The sequence below is a fragment of the Botrytis cinerea genome, chromosome 12 (assembly GCF_000143535.2).
Source record: "Botrytis cinerea B05.10 chromosome 12, complete sequence".
NCBI lineage: Eukaryota > Fungi > Ascomycota > Leotiomycetes > Helotiales > Sclerotiniaceae > Botrytis > Botrytis cinerea.
Genome location: NC_037321.1, coordinates 2,183,798 through 2,207,941, shown reverse-complemented (window position 1 = coordinate 2,207,941; position 24,144 = coordinate 2,183,798). Strand labels below are relative to the sequence as shown.

Genomic DNA, 24,144 nt, shown 5'->3' with positions numbered 1-24,144 from the left:
AACGTAAGTGCAAAATGAGAAACTGAATTAGACGAGACGCAAGAAGGGGAGTGGATGGCACAGAAGAGGCAGTACGACAGGCCTGGGAGATCGAGGACCCGAAAGCCAGATCAACGTGGATAGGAGTGCCAAAAGATTATAATCAAGGCCCGAAGCAGCCTTTTTATCGACAGGTACTCGTTGTCGTGAAAAGGCCCAGATTTGCTGATCATGTGAATGACGGGAGCCATTGGTGTGAGAAGTTGAAGAAGGTTTTGCTTAACAATATGGCTTGGGAAGACATCAAAAAGGCCAGTTAATCTCCACCTAAGCATGATATAACCGATATATGCTTGCGAATTAATACTTAGTATTGCTTGGCTACGATTGTACCCGGCTCTTCGTCGGAAAAAGGCCGACGATACGATCATTATTCGGTATGTGCATTATGATTTGGATGATCCGAATGATGTGTATTCAGATTCGTAATTCAAAATTGAATTACTGTTTACAACCACGTTGGAACTTTAGGTATTCGCCAAGAAAAGCTTCATTAGATTTTGATCACTTCCGCCGCTATCGGCCTTCATTCGAGCATTAGAGATCACTGAGTAGAGTTCGGGGTCCTTCAACGTATATAAATTCATTTCTCATTTCTTTTCAACCAACCTTATAATCCCGTATAATCTAATTTGCGCATATGCAACACGATACCAAGACCCGGGAAAGCTCTCTACCGGGCACTATGTATGTACCCCGGAATGCTGACAACAAGAGGCGTGCCCCGCAGTGTGGGGATGCGGGGAGTGACATTCTCGACGATCTTTTCAGAATGTAGTGCCATTATTCCCTGTATTTCGCCATTTCTTATTAAATGAAATGGAGATGTTCTTATCCGGTACTGTGCTTATACGACCAGCATGGATGATTAATTAGAGAGAGTTTGGCTAGCACCGGTTTATTTACGAGCGACCCCCATCATCTGAACTTTATTTTTTTTGGCGAGTATAAAATAAGGAAGATAATAGAAGCTTTTGCCTCTAAACGGTAAGAAGAAGTTTTGTTTCGTTTCATACGTCTAGACATTCAATATGTTTTCACCCTCACTTCTCCTCACTTATTCCTCCCTATTTCTTCCCACGCTAAGCTCTCCCACTCCTAACAAAAATGGCCTAGTAGTCCAAACGACCAGTGGTGAAATCCACGGCTTCATAAACCAGACCACACCACAAGTTCGTCAGTTCCTAGGAGTACCATACGCTGAACCTCCTATCGGAAACTTGCGATTTGCAGCACCAGAAACGAAAAGTAAAGGATCCCCAATCAAAGCTACAACGTTTCCTCCTTCGTGCATGCAACTTGATAGTAATAGTTCGTCGATATATACAAATGCTGTACCTCAATTCTTGATTAATGGGGGTCAAAGTGAGGATTGTTTGTATTTGAGTATTTGGACTCCTGCTACACCAACAAACCAGAGTCTTCCTGTGTTTGTGTATATACCAGGAGGTGGATTCATAAGTGGTGGACAAGATTCGTTGTACAAAATTCCGGATCAATGGGTTCAGAAAACTCAATCCCATATTGTGGTTGTGATGAAGTGAGATTTCCATCACTCTTTCCGTTTTACTGACATAAGCGTGCTAACTATATGCTTGAAGTTACCGCGTAAATGTCTTCGGATTTCCAAATGCAAAGGCTATCACGGAGGATCGAAACCCTGGCTTACTTGATCAGAGGAAGGCGTATGTCCATTCAACTCTCCTCGCATTGTTCAGTGACTGACAAATTTCTCAGCGTCGAATGGGTTCACGAAAACATTGCCTCATTCAATGGAGATCCCGATCGCATGACACTTTGGGGTCAATCTGCTGGTGGTGCGTCCGTAGATAGTTACGGTTATGCGTACCCCGACGAGCCTATTGTGAAAGGTCTAATCATCGATTCTGGCTCCGCATATCTTCTCGGTAGTACCGATGCGCCCCAAACAAATTTCACATCTCTCGCTGGAATGGTCGGATGTAAAGATCTTGCACCAGAGGCCGAAATTGGATGTATGAGAAATGTTTCAGCCAATGCTATCGAAAATGCTTTAAGTGCATACACGAGCAGTGGCGCTACTCCTAAACTTGCATTTACGCCTTTTCCGGATAATGTTACCGCATTCTCCAACCCTGCGGATAGAGCTGAGAGAGGACTTGTGGCCAAATTGGTAGGGACTCCTCTTTTGTTATCGTCTGATTGTGGGATTTGAGAAATTAGAGCTGATGAATGTTTTTTTTGTACAGCCCATAATCATAGGATCCAACTCAAACGAAGGAGCTGGCTTTGTAACCTTCTCTGAAGATGGTCCCGGTGAGGCAGTATTGTTTGCGACAACACAAAGTATCATTGCTTGCCCTGTTGCACAAGAAGTCAGGTATGTTACTATTGCTCTTTTTTATCACCTACACAGAACATTCTAACGTAAAATCGAAACATAGAGCTCGAGAGAACGTAGGCTTAACAACATACCGCTACCAATACACCGGTAACTTTACCAACATTTCCCCTCTACCTTGGATGGGGGCTTATCACAGCTGTATGTTCTTTCTTCCCCTCTTGTTTCACCTCATCACTTCCACCTTCTTTCCTACTAACAATCCCAGCCGAACTCCCTCTCCTCTTCGACACTCACTTTTTATACCGTGGTAATTCCACCCCGTACGAATATGAAGTTGCGAACACAATGCAGGCACTATGGCTCTCATTCGCAAATGATCCCCAGAAGGCACCATCGACGGGTGAGATAACTTGGCCAGTGTATGACAGTGAGCAGGATAGCATGCTTTTGTTTGCGGAGGGAGATGTGAAGACGCAATTTGTGAGTGGGGAGAGGATTGATGGAAATTGTACTCTTTGAGGAGAAGGTGGAGGACAAGGATGAAGGAAATGAGGTCTGTTTTGATAGGACTTATAGAATTATCATGACATGGAGATCTGTAGGATTATCATAGAATTTGGAATAATGCGGATGTCTATTTTAAATAGAAAATTAATTGCATGTTAAACCAGCAAAAGCAAAGAGGAATTTGATCAAGCAAGTGGCACATAACAAAAGGATAAGATTAAAGTGAGGTTCATGAAATATTTATTTCCTGTGTATGCTCATAAACATAATTTTCCTCCAGTGATTAACTATATACATCTTCGATCAACGACATTATCATACATAATACCCGTGCAGACGATGCTGCTTCCCAAACGCCAATATATGCATGCATTACATCAGTCCACTCATTTATCATCCGCTGCTCTTATCCCCTTTTGTTCGTATTGTTTTGAAGACATATACTCATTCATCCATCTTCTCCTTCCATTCAGTCATACCCAATATTAAGCTAAGCGAAAGCTTAAGCGTTCATAATCTCAGGCTTGTTTTCATGAGCAGCAGCTCCTCCAGGAGCAGTCTCTGGGAACATTCTCTCGTCATGTTCCAACATTGGTCTTCCAGCCATCTCGCTCTTCTTGATATCCTTTCCGCCCTTGGTCAAAAACATGCCATCGGTATCAACACCGTTGACACCTTCGGAACCAAGAGACTTGGGGTCCCAGCTGGCGGATGTCAATGGGTTGACGTGAAGAACGTACATGGTGTCAATTTCCTCCAAAGAACGATCCTTGGTCTCGATGACGAAGAAGAAGACAATCCAGAAGAGAGCGAAGAGAGAACCGGCGAAGACAAGACCATAGTAGTAATCAATGTCGTTGGTGATGAAAGTGGTGAAGAAAGAGATAAGGAAGTTGAAGAGCCAGTTGGATGCGGTAGCGAGAGCCATGCAGGATGCTCTGTAACGGGCTGGGTACAACTCTCCGACAATAGCCCAAACCAATGGTCCCCAGGTGGTAGCGAATCCAACAATGTAGATACAGGTGAAACAGATAAGAACGGCACCAGGAGCCTTGGCATCGGCTTGTCCTTGAATCTTGAAGTGTCCGACAAAGGAGTAGATCAACATGCAAATGAACATCTCAGCAGCACCAACCATAAGAGCCTTTCTACGACCACAGTTCTTGACAATCCAGAGACCACCAATGGTAGCAACGACGTTGACGGAACCGAGAATGATAGAAGTAACATAGGAATCGGAGATACCACCAGACTTGAAAATGGTAGTACCGTAGTAGAAGAAGAAGTTCGCACCAGTCAACTGTTGACCAGCTTGAAGAACCATTCCGAGAAGTGTACGGTACAACATTCTTGGTCCGGTGAAAATCTCATACCATGGGTGATCACCACCTTCTCTCTCGGCTGCGAGCTTAGTTTCAATTTCTAGAATTTCGGCGTCGATGAGTGGGGAGTAAGGGTCGACACCGTTGAGGAGAGCCATGTTTTTGCGGGCTTCGTCTTCACGTCCAATACGGTATGCGAAACGAGGGGATTCAGGCATGAAGAGGACAGCGGTACCGAGGATGATGGCCCAGAGTGCGGAAAGACCGTTAGGAATACGCCATTGAGCACTGTTGGTATAGGTAGAGTGGGTTCCGTAGTTGATCTATTTGTCATGTTAGTAAATTATCGATTTCTTTTGGTGAAGAGATTTGACTTACCATATAAGCAGTCCAGATACCAAGAGTAATCAACAATTGATAACTGGAAACGACGGCACCACGAATGTTCTTAGGCACAGACTCAGATTGGTACATGGGAACACTAGTACTCAAGGCACCAATACCCAAACCAGCAGTGAATCTTCCCATAGCGAATTGAACCCAGTGAGTAGTAGAAGTAATTTCGATAATAACACCAATGATATAGAAGAATGCGGAACTGGAGATAGTGTAACGACGACCGATTTTGTCGCAGAGGTAAGAAGATCCAAGACATCCAACGAGAGTACCGGCGCAGAGAATGGCGACAATGGTTCCTTGACGAACAGCAGAGAGTTCGCCATTTTCACCAAATCGAGCTAAGAAATCGGACATTTGCACGAAACCTTGAGTTTTTTGTTAACTTTTCGTCGCTCCTGCACTGTATTGAAGTGAAAACAAACCTGAAATTTGACCAGATTCATAACCGAACATGAAACCACCGATAGAGGCGATAGCACCAAGAGTAACGGCCAACTTGGTAGCTGGAAGGTTGTCGAGTACTTCCTCAGGAGAGTGGTCATGATGTTCTGGCGCAGAACCATTTAAGGATCTAGCGACACGAGGAGTATCGGCTGGTGTGTGTGCTGCTGGTGTTCCCTCTGCGCTGCTGAGGTTTTTGTCAGAGATAACAGCTGACTCTGTAGTCTCCTTCTTCTTATTGAACATCCCCATGATTGCGGTTCTCTAAACTTCTATTATAGATATATGGAAGTTAAAGTATTGATCAGCAACTTTCTTCAAAGGCACAATCGGATAGCCCCAGATAGAATGAGAAGTTGAAGAGTTAAAGACGCGGAGAATGGAGAGAGGGGGATATGGGGATGATGATGATTTTATATAAAAACAAACAATCGGAAAAGGCAACAGATGGGAGTGGAGCACCACTCCGTCAAAATATCTTATTAGGGGGCCCCGAGGTGATGCCTCCATGATTTAGCCCACATTCCCATCATTTTGTCATGCGGCCCAGATAGAGATTGGAAAAATGACTCTAGCCCTCAAATTGGGGAAGCTAGTCAAAGAGGTCTCAAGACATTACAAGATTTTTCTTTAAGATGGAGAACGTTACCAAAAGAATGTTCGGTGTTAGGTGGAGTGAAGAAAACAGAGACCTAGTCAAAGTGTTCAATATTAGCCATAGCTCCCCATCCCGCTAGCCGGCACATTGTCACGACAGAGTGTAGGGTATTGCTTGTACAGAATTGGGTTGTTTGAATTTGGGAAAATAGACGATTGTAGACCGTGATTGGAATGATTGCGAAAATGGCCGAGAGCCAAATAGTTTGAATATCGAATCCAACCGATGTGAAGAAAATCGGGTCCATCTTAAAGTGACGACCGCGATAGCACCGAGTGCTAAAGAAAGGAGCGTTTAATCCCTTGTTGTGAAATTATGAAAGCTTTATTGACGTATGTTTGATTCATGTTCATTTCTACGTGGCATTTTGATACTGGGTTACCTATTTCGTATTGTTGATGGAGCATAATGAAGAATTTCCTCACATATCATGACTTTTAAATGCCGTCTGAGATATCAACACACAGATGTGAGGTCGGAGCATTATGGTGATTTGCCGTTTTCACTTGCCCCCTTACGGACTAGATGTGTCGATGAAGTGGATCTTGAGGCTCAAGGCTTGTCCTTTCGGATGCCATGATCCTCACTTCAACTTGGAACGGCTTAATTCCTGGACCCATAAAAACAGGTAAAGCCTATGAAAATTCAAGAAAAAAAACAAGGTTCCACAGGTTTGCGGCGGGAGCGAAGCGGCAGTCAAGAAAGGCAAGGCCAGAAAGCCAAGCATCTGTAATCCGACAAGCGAGTGAAGAAAAAGATTAGATTTGCATGGCATAAGGATCTCGAATTGGCGCCCGTCATCCAAGACTGCATCCTTTGAAAGAGCTGCGTGTCATGCGTCTTTCGCGTGTTTCCCGAGTTTCTAGAGCCGAGCGGATGAAAAGGATAGATAGAGTAGTTTCAGAGAAGAATCCGGTTATCGAGTTTTCCCTTTTAGCCATATATGATATAATTCTTTTCTCTTATCAGTACCCCCCGAAGACGAACCGATCGAGTCGCTCATCTATTTCCCAGAATAGCACAGATATCATCCCCCCCAAAATAAGGCGAACTTCGTTTTTTTGTTTGTTTGGTGAAACCCACATCAAAAAGGTCATATTTCGGTTTTATTCCAACGACAACCCATTCAAAACTCCACCTCATGGATATTCTCTCGGCCATACTTTCGTCTCTAAAGATCAATCATGTAACGCATAAACATCTTACCAGTATGAAATCTCCAGACAGTATACGGAAGCATACGTAATAATCGTCAAGGAATTCATGAAATTTGGCCGAAATGTGTTGTTCGCTGGAATTCTTTTCTTCTTTTTGTGGTACCACGACGGAAAGTGTACCACATCGTCGCCCATGGGACCTCCTCATTTTCTCCCAACTTTGGATACCTTTACCCATGGGACACGAGAATGGAGTATGCAGCTTGGGGTGTACACTGTACTCCGTACAATCTGGATTCTCGGGGCCCCCCCCTTTTGACGCTTTTGATGCAGATGGTGCCGTTATGCCGGTGGGTGGTAGTGGGCGACAATGACGATATACTTTTCGGGGTTTTGCTTCAGAGTTGATGAATGAGGAGATTCTCGGAATCACCCCACCGATGATTCAATTCAAATCACGTGAGATCTTCAACCCCGAGTCATGTTTCTCGTGAAAACTTTTTCTTTTTTGCCCCCCTCGCGTGCAAATCTGTTCGCGAATGCGTCTCGAATATCCATTCATCCTGAATCTTATAGTCAAAGGTCTTAAGATCGAAGGGCCATTATTCAGTTATCCCGTACACTTGGTTTGAAATATGGTCCCGAGCTCTAAGGCCATAGTTGACAATTAGCGAAAATTCTCAACAACTGAACTGTTCCCTTCAAATTCATTTGAAAGGATGTTTCGAAAGATATTGGGAATAAGGACATTATGAGATCTCATTTGCTATCATTCAATACATTTACTTCACTTTGGGTTGGATTTTCGTAAAGTCTAAACTGATATCGAAGATCAAACCTGGCGTGCTTTCTCTCCTATGAAGAGCCAAGCCAACAAAGCCACACACTCTCGCCCTGACTATCAATGTTTAGTTGCCGTTCGAGTCCCATGCTAAGATCACTACATCGTTCTAGAAAACACTAAGAGTCTGATTTCTTGGACCCTTGGAAGTTGGCGGTGAGTTTTAGACTTTTGCATGACTTCTTGGAGTTCCTGTAACCTTCAGTGCGTGTATTCGCTCGAGTTCTCAAAATAGAAGTGATACCACGAATAGTAAAGGGAAATTCGTGAAAATTTTTAACTGGCATTGAACATCGATTGGAAACATTGAGTCTTTTGTTGCGACATAATATTCTTCAATGAGTCTGCGCCACAATCGTTATCATCTTCATTGCCTCGCATCATGGACACTCGCACATTCATAAAAAATAATTATTATGCCACTTTTACATTATTGTATGCGTTCTATAAGCTCATTGGGATATTCAGTATGATTTATTAATTCGAGGAAATAGCACCACTGGCTTCCGATGTTAAAGCCGTTAAAAAGGGGTTTGAATAAGTATGAAATATGACGGTAGCCCTTTTTCTTTAACCATACACCGCAGTTTCGGCATTGGATACTTCAATCGGTCTGATATTTCGTATCCTCTTGCGCCTTCTGATATAAATGCCCCACTCGGGGATGTATAGGTGAGGCTGATCAGGGTCATCAATCAAGCTTAAAAAGATATATAAGACTACTGTCTGTCTTTCCATTGAAGTACAACTTTCAATTGCCAGTTTTCGATCACAGCATAATGCAATTTCTCGACAAGAAAGCAAGCTCGTTGGAAATGGGAAAGTAAATAAGACAGCGAAGGCATGGACGTACTTCCAGGCTACGAGATTGAGGATATATCATTTTCTAAAATTGTAGATCCTGCCAATCAATTCAATTTGTATCGAGAGTTCGATGCATATCTACGCATTAAAATGAATCTTATTATTATGTATTGTAGTTAGAATATGACAGTCCATAGATAAAGCATAATGGGTTGTGGTGATTTTGCATTGATCGTTCTTGCCTGCAAGCGAATCGCCGTCAACGTCTTCATTGGTAACTTCACTTCAATATTCCCAAAATAGAAACAATTATAGATCAAGAATGTCGGACCCATTGAGATCTTCTTCAATTCCTTCTTCTAATCGTTCTACATTCTCTAGACGTCGATTTATCACTCTTCAATTGGCTGACCTTCCGCTACCTGGTTCTTCATCAGCCCCCCCTCTATCAACTGGAGCTTCGACAGCTGCTTCTTCATCGGTCGAACCTTCATCTGTTGTGTCATTACCAGTCGTGCTTCCATCATTTGAACTTCCATCAGTTGAGCCTTCACTAGCTGAGCCTTCAGCGGCCGAACCTTCATCAAAAATATCGTCATCAGGCAGATTTCGTTGGCTGAATCTTCAGAAACTACATTATCGTCGCCCGGTCCTCGATTGCTTGAACCTCGATCATTTGGAACAAATAAATGGGGGGCCGGTGGCGTTGAAACTTCCAATGAACCAATGAACAAATAAACTCTGCTTTTTATGCCGTGAACAACGATCCTATCATGTCTGGGGATCAGCACGCCAGAGCAGCTGTAGGAGGCATGCTTGCAGCATCTTGTGAAAATACTAACGCACAAGTATCCAGTGTTGGAGATTTACAAGGACAATGGGGAAGCGGAAATCTATGCTTCATATACGAGATTGATTCACAGATGAATGACATACCGGCAGCCTGGACGGAGCTAAACATTGAGATAGACTTATATGAAGCCGAGCTGAATAGTGTAGCTTTACCCGAAGTCAATAATGAGCTAAACACCACGGCAATACCTGGAGTTTATAGTGGACTGGATACTATGGTAATACCTGAAGTCAGTAGTGAGCCAAAACACAAAGGACCTCGAATGGGATAAAACACACAATTGAGTTATCCACGCATTGACATTTGTTGTATCAGTTAGCAAAAACAAAAGATGAAGTGGAGTATCGGATTAGTAAATTACGGTTGGTTTGTTGTGTTTCGATATTGGAGAACTGCTTTGATTGTTAAGTAGGATAGCGAAATATATAAGTTATATAGTAGAATACCACTGTGGTTGTTCTCGTGTATGATTATCAGGGAATCACATTGTGTGAACGGAGTGAATAACTTCAATTCAATTACCACTGTAATATAGCAAATGTAATAAAGCCCTAAGCGAATGCGAAAGAGACTAGTTCTTTCTGTAAGCCCTTATAAGGCTTACTACTTTCAATATGTAGCTAGCTCTTTAGACAGAATACAATTAGACATACAGGACCTACGATATTCGTGGGTGCTACGTCTTCCGTATCCTTCTCGTACCAACACACATTGATATTCAAAATGCGCTAAAACCGCTTACACAATCTTAAATACAGAAATTCAAATTGCTTGCCGGAGATGATGGAAACTGTACAATTCTTTCTGTCTTGTGGTGAATCTAGCAAATGTGAAAACTTGCTTTTGCAACAAGAATATGCGGAATTCTGTCTATCTGATGATTGATATTTGAGCGGAATCTCCGGGAAGTACGTTTTGCCTGGGATATGCTAGAAATACTATCCCCCTCACGCCTTTCCATCTTATTATGGGGTTAAACCAAATTTTCACCAAGAGTCTACTATATAAGTATGTAATGTTGTTTGATTATCAGTTAAGAAACACTTGACAACCCCGAGCAAAATTGGCAGGGCACTAATTTGGAACGTGCTTGTGTTCTATTTCATCACTTTCATTATTACGTATTGCGCATTTATGTGTGTATATGGATCCTTTGCGAATTGTAGAAAGAGCAAAGAGTGCTTCAAAATCTCGAGCTTGAGAACCGACAATAAATTATAATCCATATTGAAGAATTAGCGAAGTTGGAAAAGGGGCATCAAAATTTTTCTCTGGTAGTAGTTATCATCGAAAGAAGTCAAGAGCAAGGGAAAGAAAAGATTTCAGCACTTGGATACATGACACGAGGGTAATTTTCTGCGGATGAAATAGAGTCGGACAAAGAACAAGATTTAAAAATCAAATGACGATGGTTACATATAATCATTAATTGACGATAAATATGATTGTAATAATGTCGAATATATCATAGGCACTAACGAGATGGGATATGGAACACGGATTTTCCTATACACACTCGTCTTAAGTGAACTTATTCGGCCGCGCTCATAACTTCAGATAAGTCTCGTGCTGATGGACACCATTAATCCTTTTTCTACTGAATATTATCATACTTTGCGAGAGATCCAGACTTGAGAGGCGCCTCTCTATATAAACTGATATTGATACAACTTACAACTGAAACAAAAGCTTGCAGGTTCGAAATATATGAGTTGTTGAAATAATTAGCCTCAACAAGTAGCTTGAAAGATACTACAGATGGGCTCAAAAGCTCAAAAGCAATCTACCATTCAAGAGCTTGTATAAAAGCTCGACTATCTCTCAGTTATTAAATTCGTAACCAAATGGAAAAAACCATAGCGGGAAATGTGATGAAAAACACGACGTTCGTTTAACAGGCCGAGAACCTAGACCTTGAACCCATTTCGAATAAGGCTTCCAGCAGAGCGTCATGAATATGAGGTCTCTTTGATTCGCCGACAGTCTTTAACCTCAATGACAGCAAATATGTAAGCTATCGTTTGAAATATATCCCCTGATGATCGAACAATTTAGCATGTATATTTGAGTTTCACAAAAACGAGATCTGAACTTGCATTTCTGCGAAGCAGGGTTCACCAACAAGACTTATAGTTTTTTCGGATCATTTTGGCAGGAAAAATATGATGCAAGACATTAATCGCCACATTATGGATGCGTATATATACTAAAAATCCACAGCTTTCTCGATCGCATCGCTAGTATGGAACGACCGATCCGCTCGATTCGCTTTTTTATGACTAGACGAGTGAATGAAGGGTGTTCCAAATAAATGTCCCGCAAAAAGACCAAACGCATCAATGAGACATCTGCTAGCTCGAGGATTCACTTCTTTTATTTCCGATCCTATCCTTAGGTTCAAATACTAAATCCAAAGCTCAATAGAATACACCCAACCACACTCAATTTAAAAGGAACGGGCCAGCCGCTATTCATAACAACTTAAGAAGATAGAAGATTGATGAGAGACAGCCTCATATGTGGCGGAGTCTTGTGAAGCACGCAACCAGCTCCAAACTTTTAGCTTTATTATCTCTGTTGACGTATTACATACCACGTTCAAGAGTCTCGTCTACTGAATATCAAGCAGGACGAATTTTTTTGATAAATGACAGCAAGAGTGCCCATCTAAATCAACGATAGAAAGCCTGAGCATCTGATCCGATTGTTCCAACTATCGACAGTACAGAAACGATCCAAATATCACACCTGGAATCACAATGGAAATTAGAAATAAACTATCATGATGACATGGCACTAACACCACAATCCAATCATTCAGTCATCCCCCGTTCTCTCAATCGTAAACCGTTTCTGTGATTTTGATTCAAGATACAGGAGATTATGATGATAGTGATACCTCTTATATATCAAGAACTTTAAGATTCTCGAGGTTTGGGTGGAGTATCATCATACACCTAGGTAATAAGATACATGGAAAATTATACTACATTTTCCCGGTACATTCACCATACCCGTTACCCCTCCTCGAAAACCTTGATCGATAAACGGCCCTGTAAATGTTTGGGAGATACAAAACTTCCATACTGAAATGGAGTTCTTTATACTCATTCACATCCGAAGATCCAAATAGCAAGAGCTAAGTAGAAAATGCTATAAACCCAAAATATATAAGGAGTACCCACACGAAGCATTCCACCGACAGAGAAAGCTATGCCGAGAAAAAGGCTCAAACATATCTCTACTTCATTCCATCACTTTTCATTCACGCCATCAAATCCCAACAACAAAATGTATTACAAAAATAGCAATCAATCAATCAATTAATCAATCAATTTCAAAACAGCTTATCAAAGACCCTTAGGGCCCATTCGGATCGATTTTTTAGGTGATATAAAACAATATAGATCTAAATAAGCATTTACTAAACACAAATATTATCCAACAATTTATATTGATAATAAAATTGAAACAAAGTAATTTGCTGAATACTTATATTAAACTACAAAAAGCTACAAAATAAAAATTTACAAATTTGAAAGTTTATACAATAATCTTGCTAAACCTTCCAAAGATATAATATAACTTTTATTAGCATTTGAGAATATTTGATAATATTTGTTATTCTATATTTTATAAATCTATAAAATTTAAATTAATTTATTAATCAACAAATTAAAAAAAAAAACGATCCGAACAGGCCCTTGATTTCAGATCCCAATTCTAAACAAGAAGTTATAAAGATATCAGCCTATATCAGAAATTTATAAAGATACGTAAACTCCCCCCCCCCCCTCTTCCCAACTCACAATACCACATCCCACGAAAACAACATCTCGAATAAACATAATCTTTCCCCCGGAAGAAAACCTTCCAAGCGATTACATTCATATCGCATCACATCATATCAATAAAAAACACAAACAAAAAACCCATAATCTCCAACCTAACCTATAGATACACATCACAAGCAAGCAAACAAGCAAACAATCCATTTAATCATGCCAACTATACTTACTCAGTACTCATAAAACGATTCCCTCTTATCAACTCACCTATCATTTCCTCATTCCCCTTCTCATACTTACCTGCCCACCTTCCTTTCAGATTCCCCCTTCGAGACTAACTAACTAATAATCAACAACTCAACCCAACTCTATTCTAATTAAGTTCTGCACGTTAATTTCCATTTCCATATCCACTTTCAAGCAAAAAAAATCAATAAACAAACAAACAAACCAGACCAAACCACACCCCACCCCACACATAGGCACCCAAAAGTCAACAGAATGGACGAATACCTAGAATTGCATTAAATATTCTCCAAATCCGTGATTGAACAAGCCTTGAATCGCTATCGCCGAGTAGTTTAGTACCACTCCTCGGCTCCTCTCCTTCCTCCCTCCCTCCCTCCCTTCGGCTGGAAAGTACCAAGATGAAGAAAGAAATGCATCTAAAGTTCCCGGAGCGAAAAGAAAAAAAACAAACATATATCCACAATTTCTCGATTTATTATGTATCCAGCAACAACATCCACATCGATATCCATATGGGCGGGTATAAAAACAGAACAAGCATGTACATCGAAACAAAAGGACGTCGAAGATTGGTCCCCGATCAGACTTTGGGAAAAATGACAATAGATTATCTCATTGCAGTATCGCAGATCCATCCATCTCAAGCATCTACAGTGTAGTATTTACAATTCATGCAATAAATATGTGCGAGAATTTTCAGGTAAGTCAAAACGTGAATGAATGAGCGGATTTATAGCATGAGAGTGATGCAGACTGGGATAGGGTGATACTTGTTCACTATACTAAAAGTTTAGAAAAATACGAAAACCATGAAAAACATGGGGATCAAGATGTAAAGTTCATGGACATCAACAGTGCTTATTTTATTGACAGTTTATTTATATACAATCGCCGCAAATTATATCATACATATCATTAACCCCATCCCACCAGTTGCAATCAATATAATACAAAAGTCATTAAATATTCTCCAGATCCAAGGGCTCAAGCTAATTTAGCCAGCTTGGTACATTGCCAAAGCAGCCACATGTGGGTTAACATTTGACAAGTTAAAAGCAGTGTAGGTTTGATTTGTATCCGTCAAAGCCAAAAACATAGTACCGTTGATAGCTGGGTCACCCTCATAAGTTGAAACATCCGGTTGGATAGTCATAGCATAATTGACACCGTTTGCCGATGAAACGTTCATGAGAGGTGAATAAGTGACATTCAATTGCGAAACCCACATTGCCCATGATGGTGTACCAGCACTAGTGGAAGTGACATAAGAATTATTTGGTCCAATGGCTTGACCTGGGTTATCCCATTGAAGGTAGACCTCACGTCCTGGGTAGGAAAGAGGTATAGATCGGTTTTGGGAAATAGATGCCGAGCAATCAAATCCAGTGACGTTGTTACCAACACATGAGTCAATCGGTGCCAAGTCTGAGTTACTTGGTGCAGCAGGGCCAAATCCTACAGTTTCGTTGAAACCAGTTTGTGAGGCATTACGACGAGCAATGTTTGGTTGGTTAAGAATAGTAAGTTGTGGGAAGTTTTGCCAAACAAGACGCTTGGAGTCGGATGGACAAGAAGAAATATATGGTGCGAGAAGAGTCCACGCCCAGGATTGTGGGATACCTGTTTCGAACCATACTGGCATAGGGAAGAGACCTGCAAATTGACGGAAAATCATCTGTTGACGAGCTTCAGTGGCAATGGATTGATCGAGAAGCTGTGCCACTTCACGTGAATCAAGGTGAGCTTGGAAACCCCATACCCCAGACTCTCCGTATCTAGTAAGCTTTTGAGTGAAGTCAAATGCTTCGGTGACGGTAGTGAAAGGATAGTTGTATGTGCACTGTGGTGTTGCTCCTCCTGGCCCTCCAAGTAAATTCGAAAGCAGAGTAGCATGGCCAGCTTCTTGATCAGCCATAAACTCGATGAGGTAGCGATCACTAGGAGTGAGACCGGCAGCCGTGAATTCTTCTTCGGAGAATGTGGCAAGAATGTTATGGAAAAGGTCGAGTTCGATCCACTCTTGATAAAGACCCAAGAGAATTGATTGATAATCAAAATCAGACTGGACACGATAGACTGGCTCAGTGCCATTCGTTCCTAGACCGCCAGCTGGCTGGTAAGGAATTGGCTGTGGCTCGTGAAGTGTACCATCAGGTACATATGTCGTTTCTGCTTTTCTAGCTGGCAAGATTGGCACTTCACTGGCTAGTGCGATAGTACTCAAAGCTCCAGTGGTGGTGGGTGTACCACTGTATGGGCCATGGCTCGTGGCGCCCGTAACTTCAGGACTGATAATTGGTGCGACTGGAACGGTGGCCCCCGGAATTTCCGATGCTGGAATTCCAGCAACTGAAGCGACCGATGAAACTGCCGCGCTGTTTACAGATGGCTGTTGATTGTATGAATAGACGCCGAATGACGAGGAAGCACCGGAATCTGTCGGAGAGCCTGTGGCAGAAGCAGCAGCTTGGATTTGACCATCACTGATCTGGCTGATAGAAGCTGGAACAGCCGCGACCGCTGCAATGAAGCCAACGGTGATGCCTGCCTGATAAAACATTTTTGAACGTTCGGTGTGAATGAACAAGTAAAAGGCAAGAAATTGTTGCTTGAAGTAAACAAGAATTGATTGAAAACAAGTGATTGATATAGGAACTCAATCGCCACAGGAAAGCTAAGGAGCTTATGACGCTTGTCATGGAAAGCTCTTGTGGAACTATGAAGTAATGAAAAATAGCACATACACCTTGGCGTAACGCAATGTTAATTACTGATTGGTTCCAAGAAAAGCAGTCATCCCAAATCATGGGAATAATATCAAATCTTCAAAGGTCATTCTTTACGTCAACACATTAGATGGAGAAAAGCTGGAGAAAGCGGTTTGGTACGTGCGGTGGTACGCAACCGGTGGGAAGCTCTAGTATCGGCATCGGCATCTAAATCTTGGTTGTGAAAAAAGGCCCTAAAATGTGGAAGATAAACCGGGATTAAAGATTATGTAGCAAAATCGATAAATTGATTTGATATATAATTTCGAAAAGGAAGTGTCTTTTGAGGGTGCTGTTTTTTTCGTACTAAGTGTGGGGGTAGGTGACTGGTTGAGCCAGGAACCAGAAACGGCCGACAACGCCTTCTGAGGAGCAAAAGTTCCGTCTATATAAAATATTAGCAAAGAGATTCAGTCGATCGAAATTTCCATGTCAGAAAAATGGAGGGACCTAGAAAGTCTGCCTCAAGCTGTATGAGTATTGAGAAACTTATTGTGCTCCATTCTATATGATGAAAGCTAATAAAGTTGGAATTCGCGGTTCGACATTAACGTCATAGCCACTTCATAGCTATTTGTATACTTTCCTAGAAACTTTTAGTGACTTGATGAGAATGCCTTTAAGTGCTTCGGTCGTGCCCCGCGGGTCGCAATGTCTCACGGTCTCAGCTAATAGTCAACCCCAGAGTCCTCAATCTATTTTGGACCTAACAGCGGTGCGGTAGATAGTGTCGATTTAGTTTCCTTCATCTATCAAAACAAATCATGAAGCTAGATGTCTCAATCGAGATACTGCTAAGTACTCCGTATCATATTGCGCTAAACGGTGACATATCGAAACTCGTTTTCGGATCTGACATTTGCTTTTTGTTAAGCAATTTGCCATTAATTGTGCATGTTTCTCTACTCGAACCAAAATTTCTGTGTGAGTTCTCAATAGAAGCCAGGACAAATTCTCCTGAGAGCAGATCCATGTGGCGGATTCCGAACTTCGAACTTTGTCCGATGTTGTGAACCTATGATGAGATGAAATTGCCCCTTGTAGATGATCAGCACAGGGAATTTCAAATCTGGTTTTATCAAATCCCATTTATATAATGAATGCCATCCATTGCCATCAGCCGAACTTGCGGTCGATGACGCTTTGAAGTTGATTGCTGAGAGGAATTCCAGCCGATAACGCTGCTTTCTTGTGGATCTGCAAAACACCGTGCCAGAGGGGCAAGAAGAAGAAGAAGAAGAAGAAGAAGAAGAAGAAGAAGAAGCAGAAGAAGAAGTATTGCTACAGCACGAAGGTCTTATTCTCGGTTTAAAGAATGGAGAGTGGACAGCAGAGAGCAATGGGAGCAACAAGAGCGTCCTAGAGTGTCCTCAATATCGACCTAACAATCAAAAGAGAATTCTGAAGTTGTATTCGTGATTGATGTTGTTTTTCGTAAGTTCTGGCGTGATAACGTTGTGAAAGCTGGTGAGGCCGCGTTTAGCCGAAGATAACCCGTCACCATTATCATCATCGTTAGAGTCAAGCATGAGTCGATGATAATAATTGTAGTCTCTATGAACATCTCACCATTTTCATGTCCAATTATTGATAGATTTCCTTATTTACTACATGAGATTGACGTCGAATCTTCTCTTTCGTCCTTCACTCCTCAAAATGGCCCTTCATCCTCCACCGAATAGCTCCAAGCTCATCTGTAAGTTCTCCCCAAAACCCCTCCACAACTACCCACATCTCTGATCAAGAGTCATCTCACAGTCGCACCCGCCAACGACAAAACCAATGCCCAGGCCGATCAATTCGTAAAAGGCGCACTCGATCGGAAAGATCTCGATTCCAATCCTCTCACACAATTCCATTCCTGGTTTTCCCACGCACAAACCAATGGCGTTTACCATCCAGAGACCGTTTGTCTATCAACGGCCAGTTTACCTTCCGGCCGCGTGTCAGCGCGTATGGTATACTTGAAGGAATTAGATGCAAAGGGGGGGTTTGTTATATATAGCAATTGGGGCACAAGTAAAAAGGCGAAAGATATCGCGGAGAATAAATGGGCGAGTCTTACATTTTGGTGGCAAGAATTGGAGAGACAGGTTAGAGTTGAGGGAAAGGTGGAGAGGTTACCCGATGAGGAAAGTCAGGTTTATTACAATTTGAGGGCGAGGGGCAGTAGGATTGGTGCTTGGGCTAGTCCGCAGAGTCAGGTATTGAAGGGGAGAGAGGAGTTGGAGGAGAGGGTTAAGGAGGTTGAGAAGAGATTCGAGGGCCAGGAAAAGATACCAGTGCCGGAGTTTTGGGGAGGGCTAAGAATCATACCGGAAATGGTAGAGTTTTGGCAAGGGAGAGATAGTAGGTTACATGATCGATTTCAATACGAGAAGAAAGAGGATGGAGAATGGGATATTCAAAGACTAAGTCCGTGAGTAGGGGAAAGTCAGATGTGTCAGAATCAAGACTTGAACAACTTGATTGAAGTCTATAAATGTTTCGTGCTGACTCCAGAGAACTTTATGCTCCTATGATGACTGTGTGCTTTGTTCAATATTTGAGCAACACCTAGCATTGTCATTCATGTTCTACAGAAAGTTCTGTAAGGAACATCAACCGTCACCCCTTTCGATTTTTACATTACCGTTTGCATGCCAATAACTCACAACATGATAATATCTAATGCACATTCCGTCACACATAACTTTATACTGAAGAGGATTGAGCTATCTCCTTACACTTTTATGCCAGCGATTTTCTATATTCGAATTTTCGTTTCAATTGATATCGAAATCTGGGTTAAGTCAAAAGACCTTATTCCCTACTACATCATTTATATCTGCATTAAAAATATTTCGAGTTGATTTCGTTAAATTTTTGAGTAGTTGTAGAAATTACGGTCGATGCATGTAATGATACGATAATACAAAGTAAACGTGGCGAAGGCTTCACGCCTACTTGGAGTACTCATGCGTCTGCCGACTATGCGTATAGCGATTGTCATATATATACTAAGTCTAAGTATATATATATATATATATATATATTGTATAACCCCGCGGGTGCAAAGCATATATTATCCGTTGATTGAAATATTCTTTTAATTGTTTGTTTCAGTTTCCACTCAATCAACTTCATTACATTTTCATCGAAAAAACGAACAATAGTCCTCCATCCATCCATCTAACACCAGCGAAAACTTAGCACGATAAACTTTATAAAGAGCCCAAACTCATAGTCACAGTTTTAATCTCGCCGTCTTCATTTTCACTCACAGAATCCCAGGAACAGCTCGTCATCGTCATCATCCATCTTACGCTTCTCACAGATTCCAAAGAACCCATTAAAGTCGATATCAACGAAACGATGGTTTCCTAGCACCCGACAAAGCAAATTGTCAAACAGTCCCTATAGTCTTACTCATAAAGCTATAGGTAAACAAGAATGCGAAATACACACGAATATCGGCTTGGCTACTACCAAAATCACCAGTCCCGATATTGATGTGTTGACTGTACATCCTGGGAAACTTTTCACCACCACGTACGTTTTGGGCTCGATATGATTATCTTCCGAAACTAGTGGTAAACTGCTGTATGTTTTCTTCTTCTGTCGTCTTACCACTTTTAAAGGTATTAGAGATTCTTTCCTAGTTGTCATCGTCACTTGAAATGATTCAGATGAAGGGCCTTGAAATGGAGAAATCAAGGAAATACAATGATCTATTTCATGGCTGGTCTTCCTAACACCCCCTCAACTTCTTTTTCCCCCCAAAAGTTCAGAGCTTAAAACAAAAATATCAAGCATACTTTGAAAACAATGGAGTATCCGAGAAACAATCCAAACATGATCGCATCAAAGCAGACCTGTTGGACCTCACATTTTTATACTTCAAATTCTACCCCTTCACTCTCATAGTCCTCTCTCAGAACATTGGCTTCTGTCTTCTTCGCTTCTTCCCTATCCCCAACCAGAACATGCATCCAAAATCCCTTCGCATGCACCACATACTTCTCTCCACTCTTCAGTACAACTTCTGGAGCTTTTATCTCAATATCCTTTGTTTCTTTAGCCCCCGCATCGATAGTAATTATATCATCATCCGAAAACACGCCCTCCCGTGGCATCTTTCGATTAAGTTTCAAACCTAAACATGGAGCGAGATCTCCAGTGGCCACTGATTTGAATTCAAAAATTCCCATAGGAACAGCTCGTAGGTCGAAAGGAGTAGACCATCGGAGAAAGGATACGGCTTTGTCTGATGGGTTACTGAGTGTAACTTTCAGCTTGATGATTGGCGAGCTTTGTGGCTCGCTGTCGATTGTAGTAATGTCCGAGATTGATATTTGGATAGGGATATCGTGCTGATTTGTCGAGGGCGAGTCCATCCTGATGAATAAGCCGCACAGTACAAGAGCGACAAGTATTACGATAAGCTTTGGGTTTATTGGGAATCTGCGCTGAGATGGAGGAATGGGGTATTCTTCGCGACGATGTAACATTTCGCAAAATTTCTTTTTCCGTAAGTATGAGAGATGGGGTGCTCGAAAAATTGAAGAATCGTGTCTTTGTTTGGCAGAAAGCCAAGACAGACTATCTCAATATAGAAGGTCGAATATCAAAGTGTGGGGTTGTTCCGCATCCGCCACAACTTTATCCGAACGGCAGTTTCTTATCAAGATCAAGAAGTGATCAATGTGGATGTTGTGCATGTTCGGATGATTTATTGGTTGTTGTTCCTTTGAAGTGGGTTTTTCTTCATGTTTAGTGACAAAAGAGGGGCCGTACTTTATAGAGAGCAGACAGATGAGGAAACTCGAGAGCCGGATAAATGACTGAATGTCTTAATCACGAGGATGCAATCATCAATGCGTTGAGATCCGAAAACCTCAAACACTCGAGATCTTTACTCTCCATTGGTTTGCCCATCTTTGTTTCTTTTGTACCCTTGTATGCTCTCGTATTATATCACAGTTTGCGGGCGCGGAGAATCCAGTACCACAGCGTCACTCAACGGCCTAGGCTTCGATTGAGGATCATACCTCTTTTCAGAAGGTGAAATCGAGCCAGCAATTATATAAAGACATCCGCCAAGCCCATTTCTTCATTGAGGCCAAGATGCATATTGTCTTGGTCTTTCTTGGACTTCTCAATGTTTTGGCAGTGAATGGTAAATCAATTACCAAAAGTAGGCATTCACAGGCTCAACTCCCGATGCCACACCTCGACTTCACTTGGCGCTCAAGTGCTACTTTCCACGTCCTCTAATGAAACGGCACAATCTTAGAAGATAATGATAGAAAGCTTGTTGATCGATTTCAAACTGCTTGGCTCCAACATTCCAGACGCCTGCATGTCGCCAAAAGCTTCAATTATCTTACATCCTGGCCTGGTATCTACCAAGAGCTTTCTTTAGCTTCCTATCTCAGTTAAAAAGTTCTTCCATCATGAGAACCACGATAATTTGATTCAGGATACTTGGGCACACTAACCAGAGCTTTGTAAGATATCTCCAATCATTCACTGCAACGACATCGTATTCGGAGGCAACCGCATGGATTGTGAGTGGAATCATATTCTTTATTATCACAGGGGAGATTGGGACAGCCAGTGCAGTTCACCGATGAGGCAGGCAGATTTGAACTTCGGCCGAAAAATTATGTGAAATGACGATCTTTTGAAGACAATGGATGAATTATTCTTATCACTTACTCTTACCTTCCATTTATGACCACAACAATCTATGTACCGTACTCTGCGGCGGGAGAAGTCTTCCGCGCTCAACAGTGCGAAAAGGAACGACGGTCAGTCTTGGAAGTATCTATATATGAAGCGTCGATGCCCTTCAACTTCAAGTACCTCATCCTCATCTCCAGCAACTCAAAAGCTTCTGAACAGACAGTATCATCTCTCATCCCTACATTCAATTCAATATGCGCTCTTTCTCCAAGATTTTGGCAGTTGCCAGTTTGGCCGCCATTGCCAACTCTGCGGTTTTGAAGAGGCAAGTTATCTCCCAATTTCCAATTTTCTGGATATCTATTCAGCAAGGAATGGTCTTATGCACCGGATTCATGTTGCAGATTGAACTGTTTGGCACACTTCATCTGGAGATATTCACCCCATTTGAAACGGCAACTCAGAACATCAACATGCTACATTTTAGATGCTTCGAACATTCCGAGTCTTGATTTCTACCATGGAAAAACTCAAACTAACAATACATCTAGGGATAACAATGTCCTTGAAGTCACTTTGGTTGCTGGCGAGAATGCTGTAGTCCATGCTTCCGTCAAGAATGTCGGAGCCGAAGACTTGAACCTTTTGAGCTATGGAAGTCTCTTCGATACTGCTCCAGTTCAGAAGATCAATGTTTATGAAGGCGGTGGGTTTACATTATCCTTGACTATTCGAAATAGTCTCTTATATTTAAAGGATCGGAAGCTGACATGAAAAAAGAAACTGCCGTTCCATTCAAGGGAGTTCTTCGCGCCATTCAACGTACCGACTTGGCCCCAGAGGTTTTCCATACTCTTGCAGCAGGTGAAACCTTCGAGACCTCATTCAACGCAGCCGAAGTCCACGATCTCTCCACCTCAACCTACACTTTCGTAGCCGAAGGTGCCATCCCCTTTGCCAAAGCCGGATCCACCGAAATCAGTGATTCCATTATCTTCAAGTCCAATGCCATCACTGTTTCCGTTGATGGTGAAGCCGCCAAGTCTGTCGCAAAGGCCATTCCATCTTCCATCGACCGCAGAACCGTTCTCCAATCCGGATGTTCCACCAGCCAAAGATCCGCAACCACTCAAGCACTTTCCTACTGTGCTTCCCTTGCTAGAGCAGCCTCCACTGCCGCATCATCAGGATCCTCCACCAAGTTCAGCGAATACTTCAAGACAACCTCATCCAGCACCCGTTCCGTCGTCGCAGCTCGTCTCAGCGCCGTCGCTTCCCAATGTAGTTCTCTCACCTCTGGCTCCACAAAGTACTACTGCACTGACGTATACGGATACTGTGAATCCAACGTTCTCGCCTACACCATCCCATCCACCAACGAGATTGTCAACTGCCCTATCTACTACTCTGCTCTTCCAGCACTTACAGGTACTTGCCACGCACAAGACAGAGCAACAACCACTCTCCACGAGTTCACCCACGCACCTGCTACTTACAGCCCAGGAACTGCTGATAACGGTTACGGATACGCAGCTGCTACTGCCTTGACCAGTGCAAGAGCTGTCTTGAACGCTGATAGTTACGCACTTTACGCCAACGGTATGTTTTTCTATCCTTCCTTTGATTTTTGCGCAAGATATCTACTATCTGAATTGTTGCTAATTGTTACAATAGCTATCTACGTCGGATGCTAGATCAGAAATGATGCTACCATCTCCAATGGCATTGATATCCGAAAGACCGTCCAAATATCAAGCTATTATGTTTCATGGTGGATGTTAAGACGTTTCCCTTCACGAAGTTTCTTGCCAGTGCTTGGGATTAGATACATGAGAGTAGATATATATTCTAGCTTCAGTCGTATTTATATATCTCATTCGTTAACGAAATTTTCATGATCTACGCTTTAATAAATCTACCCTTTCCAACCGTTGTGCTATATTTGTGAATTGTGATATGTGTGGTTGAAATTCTTGAGACTAGGCTCAGGTATAACAATTAATCGAGATTACGATCTAATCACTTGGCACTTCGAAAACCCACTCGGTACTTGTGAGTTGTGCAAGATGGGAAGTGCGCTAGAAGGTGTTGAGATAACGTTGAAAAACTTCTCATACTTCTCAAATGGAATGATTTCCATTGAAGTCAAATATTTGAAGAGGTGAAAGAATCTGCAAGATGAATGTAACATCGAAACGACCGTATGTAGTTTCGTTAATCAGGGAGATAAGCGAGAAAGAAAGAACACATCAATCTAGGCCTGGAGGGAGTTGTAATACTTGATGTTTAAAAAGGAATTGAGTATAATACTCCGACTTCATGTTCCGT

At 42.0% G+C, this 24,144-nt stretch overlaps 7 protein-coding genes across 7 annotated transcripts; 4 read left to right on the top strand and 3 right to left on the bottom strand.

Annotated features, from left to right (window-relative positions):
• Positions 1 to 1,025: 1,025 nt before the first annotated feature.
• Positions 1,026 to 3,022, top strand: BCIN_12g06360 (hypothetical protein). Its single transcript, XM_024696569.1, has 6 exons — positions 1,026 to 1,579; positions 1,641 to 1,724; positions 1,777 to 2,191; positions 2,268 to 2,398; positions 2,463 to 2,560; positions 2,628 to 3,022. Exons 1-6 carry the CDS (start codon positions 1,071 to 1,073, stop codon positions 2,879 to 2,881), a joined length of 1,491 nt encoding a protein of 496 aa, XP_024552380.1. The 5' UTR covers positions 1,026 to 1,070; the 3' UTR covers positions 2,882 to 3,022.
• A 79-nt stretch (positions 3,023 to 3,101) lies between these two features.
• On the bottom strand, positions 3,102 to 5,405 carry Bchex6. Its single transcript, XM_001551127.2, has 3 exons — positions 5,013 to 5,405; positions 4,570 to 4,955; positions 3,102 to 4,514 (listed from the first exon to the last, which is right to left on the bottom strand). The coding sequence occupies exons 1-3, from the start codon at positions 5,281 to 5,283 to the stop codon at positions 3,372 to 3,374; spliced, it is 1,800 nt and encodes a 599-aa protein (XP_001551177.1). The 5' UTR covers positions 5,284 to 5,405; the 3' UTR covers positions 3,102 to 3,371.
• A 3,791-nt stretch (positions 5,406 to 9,196) lies between these two features.
• Positions 9,197 to 9,728, top strand: BCIN_12g06340 (hypothetical protein). Its single transcript, XM_024696568.1, has one exon. It carries the CDS (start codon positions 9,265 to 9,267, stop codon positions 9,613 to 9,615), a length of 351 nt encoding a protein of 116 aa, XP_024552379.1. The 5' UTR covers positions 9,197 to 9,264; the 3' UTR covers positions 9,616 to 9,728.
• Positions 9,729 to 14,236: 4,508 nt separating this feature from the next.
• Positions 14,237 to 16,078, bottom strand: BCIN_12g06330 (hypothetical protein). Its single transcript, XM_001551130.2, has one exon. It carries the CDS (start codon positions 15,939 to 15,941, stop codon positions 14,376 to 14,378), a length of 1,566 nt encoding a protein of 521 aa, XP_001551180.1. The 5' UTR covers positions 15,942 to 16,078; the 3' UTR covers positions 14,237 to 14,375.
• A 1,629-nt stretch (positions 16,079 to 17,707) lies between these two features.
• Positions 17,708 to 18,826, top strand: Bcpdx3. The gene is made up of 2 exons (XM_001551131.2): positions 17,708 to 17,845; positions 17,908 to 18,826. The coding sequence occupies exons 1-2, from the start codon at positions 17,761 to 17,763 to the stop codon at positions 18,570 to 18,572; spliced, it is 750 nt and encodes a 249-aa protein (XP_001551181.2). The 5' UTR covers positions 17,708 to 17,760; the 3' UTR covers positions 18,573 to 18,826.
• Positions 18,827 to 19,833: 1,007 nt separating this feature from the next.
• On the bottom strand, positions 19,834 to 20,683 carry BCIN_12g06310 (hypothetical protein). Its single transcript, XM_001551132.2, has one exon. It carries the CDS (start codon positions 20,637 to 20,639, stop codon positions 20,022 to 20,024), a length of 618 nt encoding a protein of 205 aa, XP_001551182.1. The 5' UTR covers positions 20,640 to 20,683; the 3' UTR covers positions 19,834 to 20,021.
• A 1,346-nt stretch (positions 20,684 to 22,029) lies between these two features.
• BCIN_12g06300 (hypothetical protein) lies at positions 22,030 to 23,719 on the top strand. The gene is made up of 4 exons (XM_024696567.1): positions 22,030 to 22,141; positions 22,368 to 22,522; positions 22,597 to 23,415; positions 23,491 to 23,719. Exons 1-4 carry the CDS (start codon positions 22,071 to 22,073, stop codon positions 23,508 to 23,510), a joined length of 1,065 nt encoding a protein of 354 aa, XP_024552378.1. The 5' UTR covers positions 22,030 to 22,070; the 3' UTR covers positions 23,511 to 23,719.
• Positions 23,720 to 24,144: the final 425 nt, after the last annotated feature.

Bases quoted from the DNA above. Each gene is read 5' to 3' on its own strand.
- BCIN_12g06360 (XM_024696569.1), top strand. From the start codon at position 1,071: ATGTTTTCACCCTCACTTCTCCTCACTTATTCCTCCCTATTTCTTCCC. The intron at 1,725-1,776 runs GTATGTCCATTC...CAAATTTCTCAG, and splicing joins TTACTTGATCAGAGGAAGGC to CGTCGAATGGGTTCACGAAA. The intron at 2,399-2,462 runs GTATGTTACTAT...ATCGAAACATAG, and splicing joins CCTGTTGCACAAGAAGTCAG to AGCTCGAGAGAACGTAGGCT.
- Bchex6 (XM_001551127.2), bottom strand. From the start codon at position 5,283: ATGGGGATGTTCAATAAGAAGAAGGAGACTACAGAGTCAGCTGTTATC. The intron at 4,956-5,012 runs GTTTGTTTTCAC...AAAAAACTCAAG, and splicing joins TGAATCTGGTCAAATTTCAG to GTTTCGTGCAAATGTCCGAT. The intron at 4,515-4,569 runs GTAAGTCAAATC...CATGACAAATAG, and splicing joins GTATCTGGACTGCTTATATG to ATCAACTACGGAACCCACTC.
- BCIN_12g06340 (XM_024696568.1), top strand. From the start codon at position 9,265: ATGTCTGGGGATCAGCACGCCAGAGCAGCTGTAGGAGGCATGCTTGCA.
- BCIN_12g06330 (XM_001551130.2), bottom strand. From the start codon at position 15,941: ATGTTTTATCAGGCAGGCATCACCGTTGGCTTCATTGCAGCGGTCGCG.
- Bcpdx3 (XM_001551131.2), top strand. From the start codon at position 17,761: ATGAGATTGACGTCGAATCTTCTCTTTCGTCCTTCACTCCTCAAAATG. The intron at 17,846-17,907 runs GTAAGTTCTCCC...GTCATCTCACAG, and splicing joins GAATAGCTCCAAGCTCATCT to TCGCACCCGCCAACGACAAA.
- BCIN_12g06310 (XM_001551132.2), bottom strand. From the start codon at position 20,639: ATGTTACATCGTCGCGAAGAATACCCCATTCCTCCATCTCAGCGCAGA.
- BCIN_12g06300 (XM_024696567.1), top strand. From the start codon at position 22,071: ATGCGCTCTTTCTCCAAGATTTTGGCAGTTGCCAGTTTGGCCGCCATT. The intron at 22,142-22,367 runs GCAAGTTATCTC...CAATACATCTAG, and splicing joins AACTCTGCGGTTTTGAAGAG to GGATAACAATGTCCTTGAAG. The intron at 23,416-23,490 runs GTATGTTTTTCT...TTGTTACAATAG, and splicing joins TTACGCACTTTACGCCAACG to CTATCTACGTCGGATGCTAG.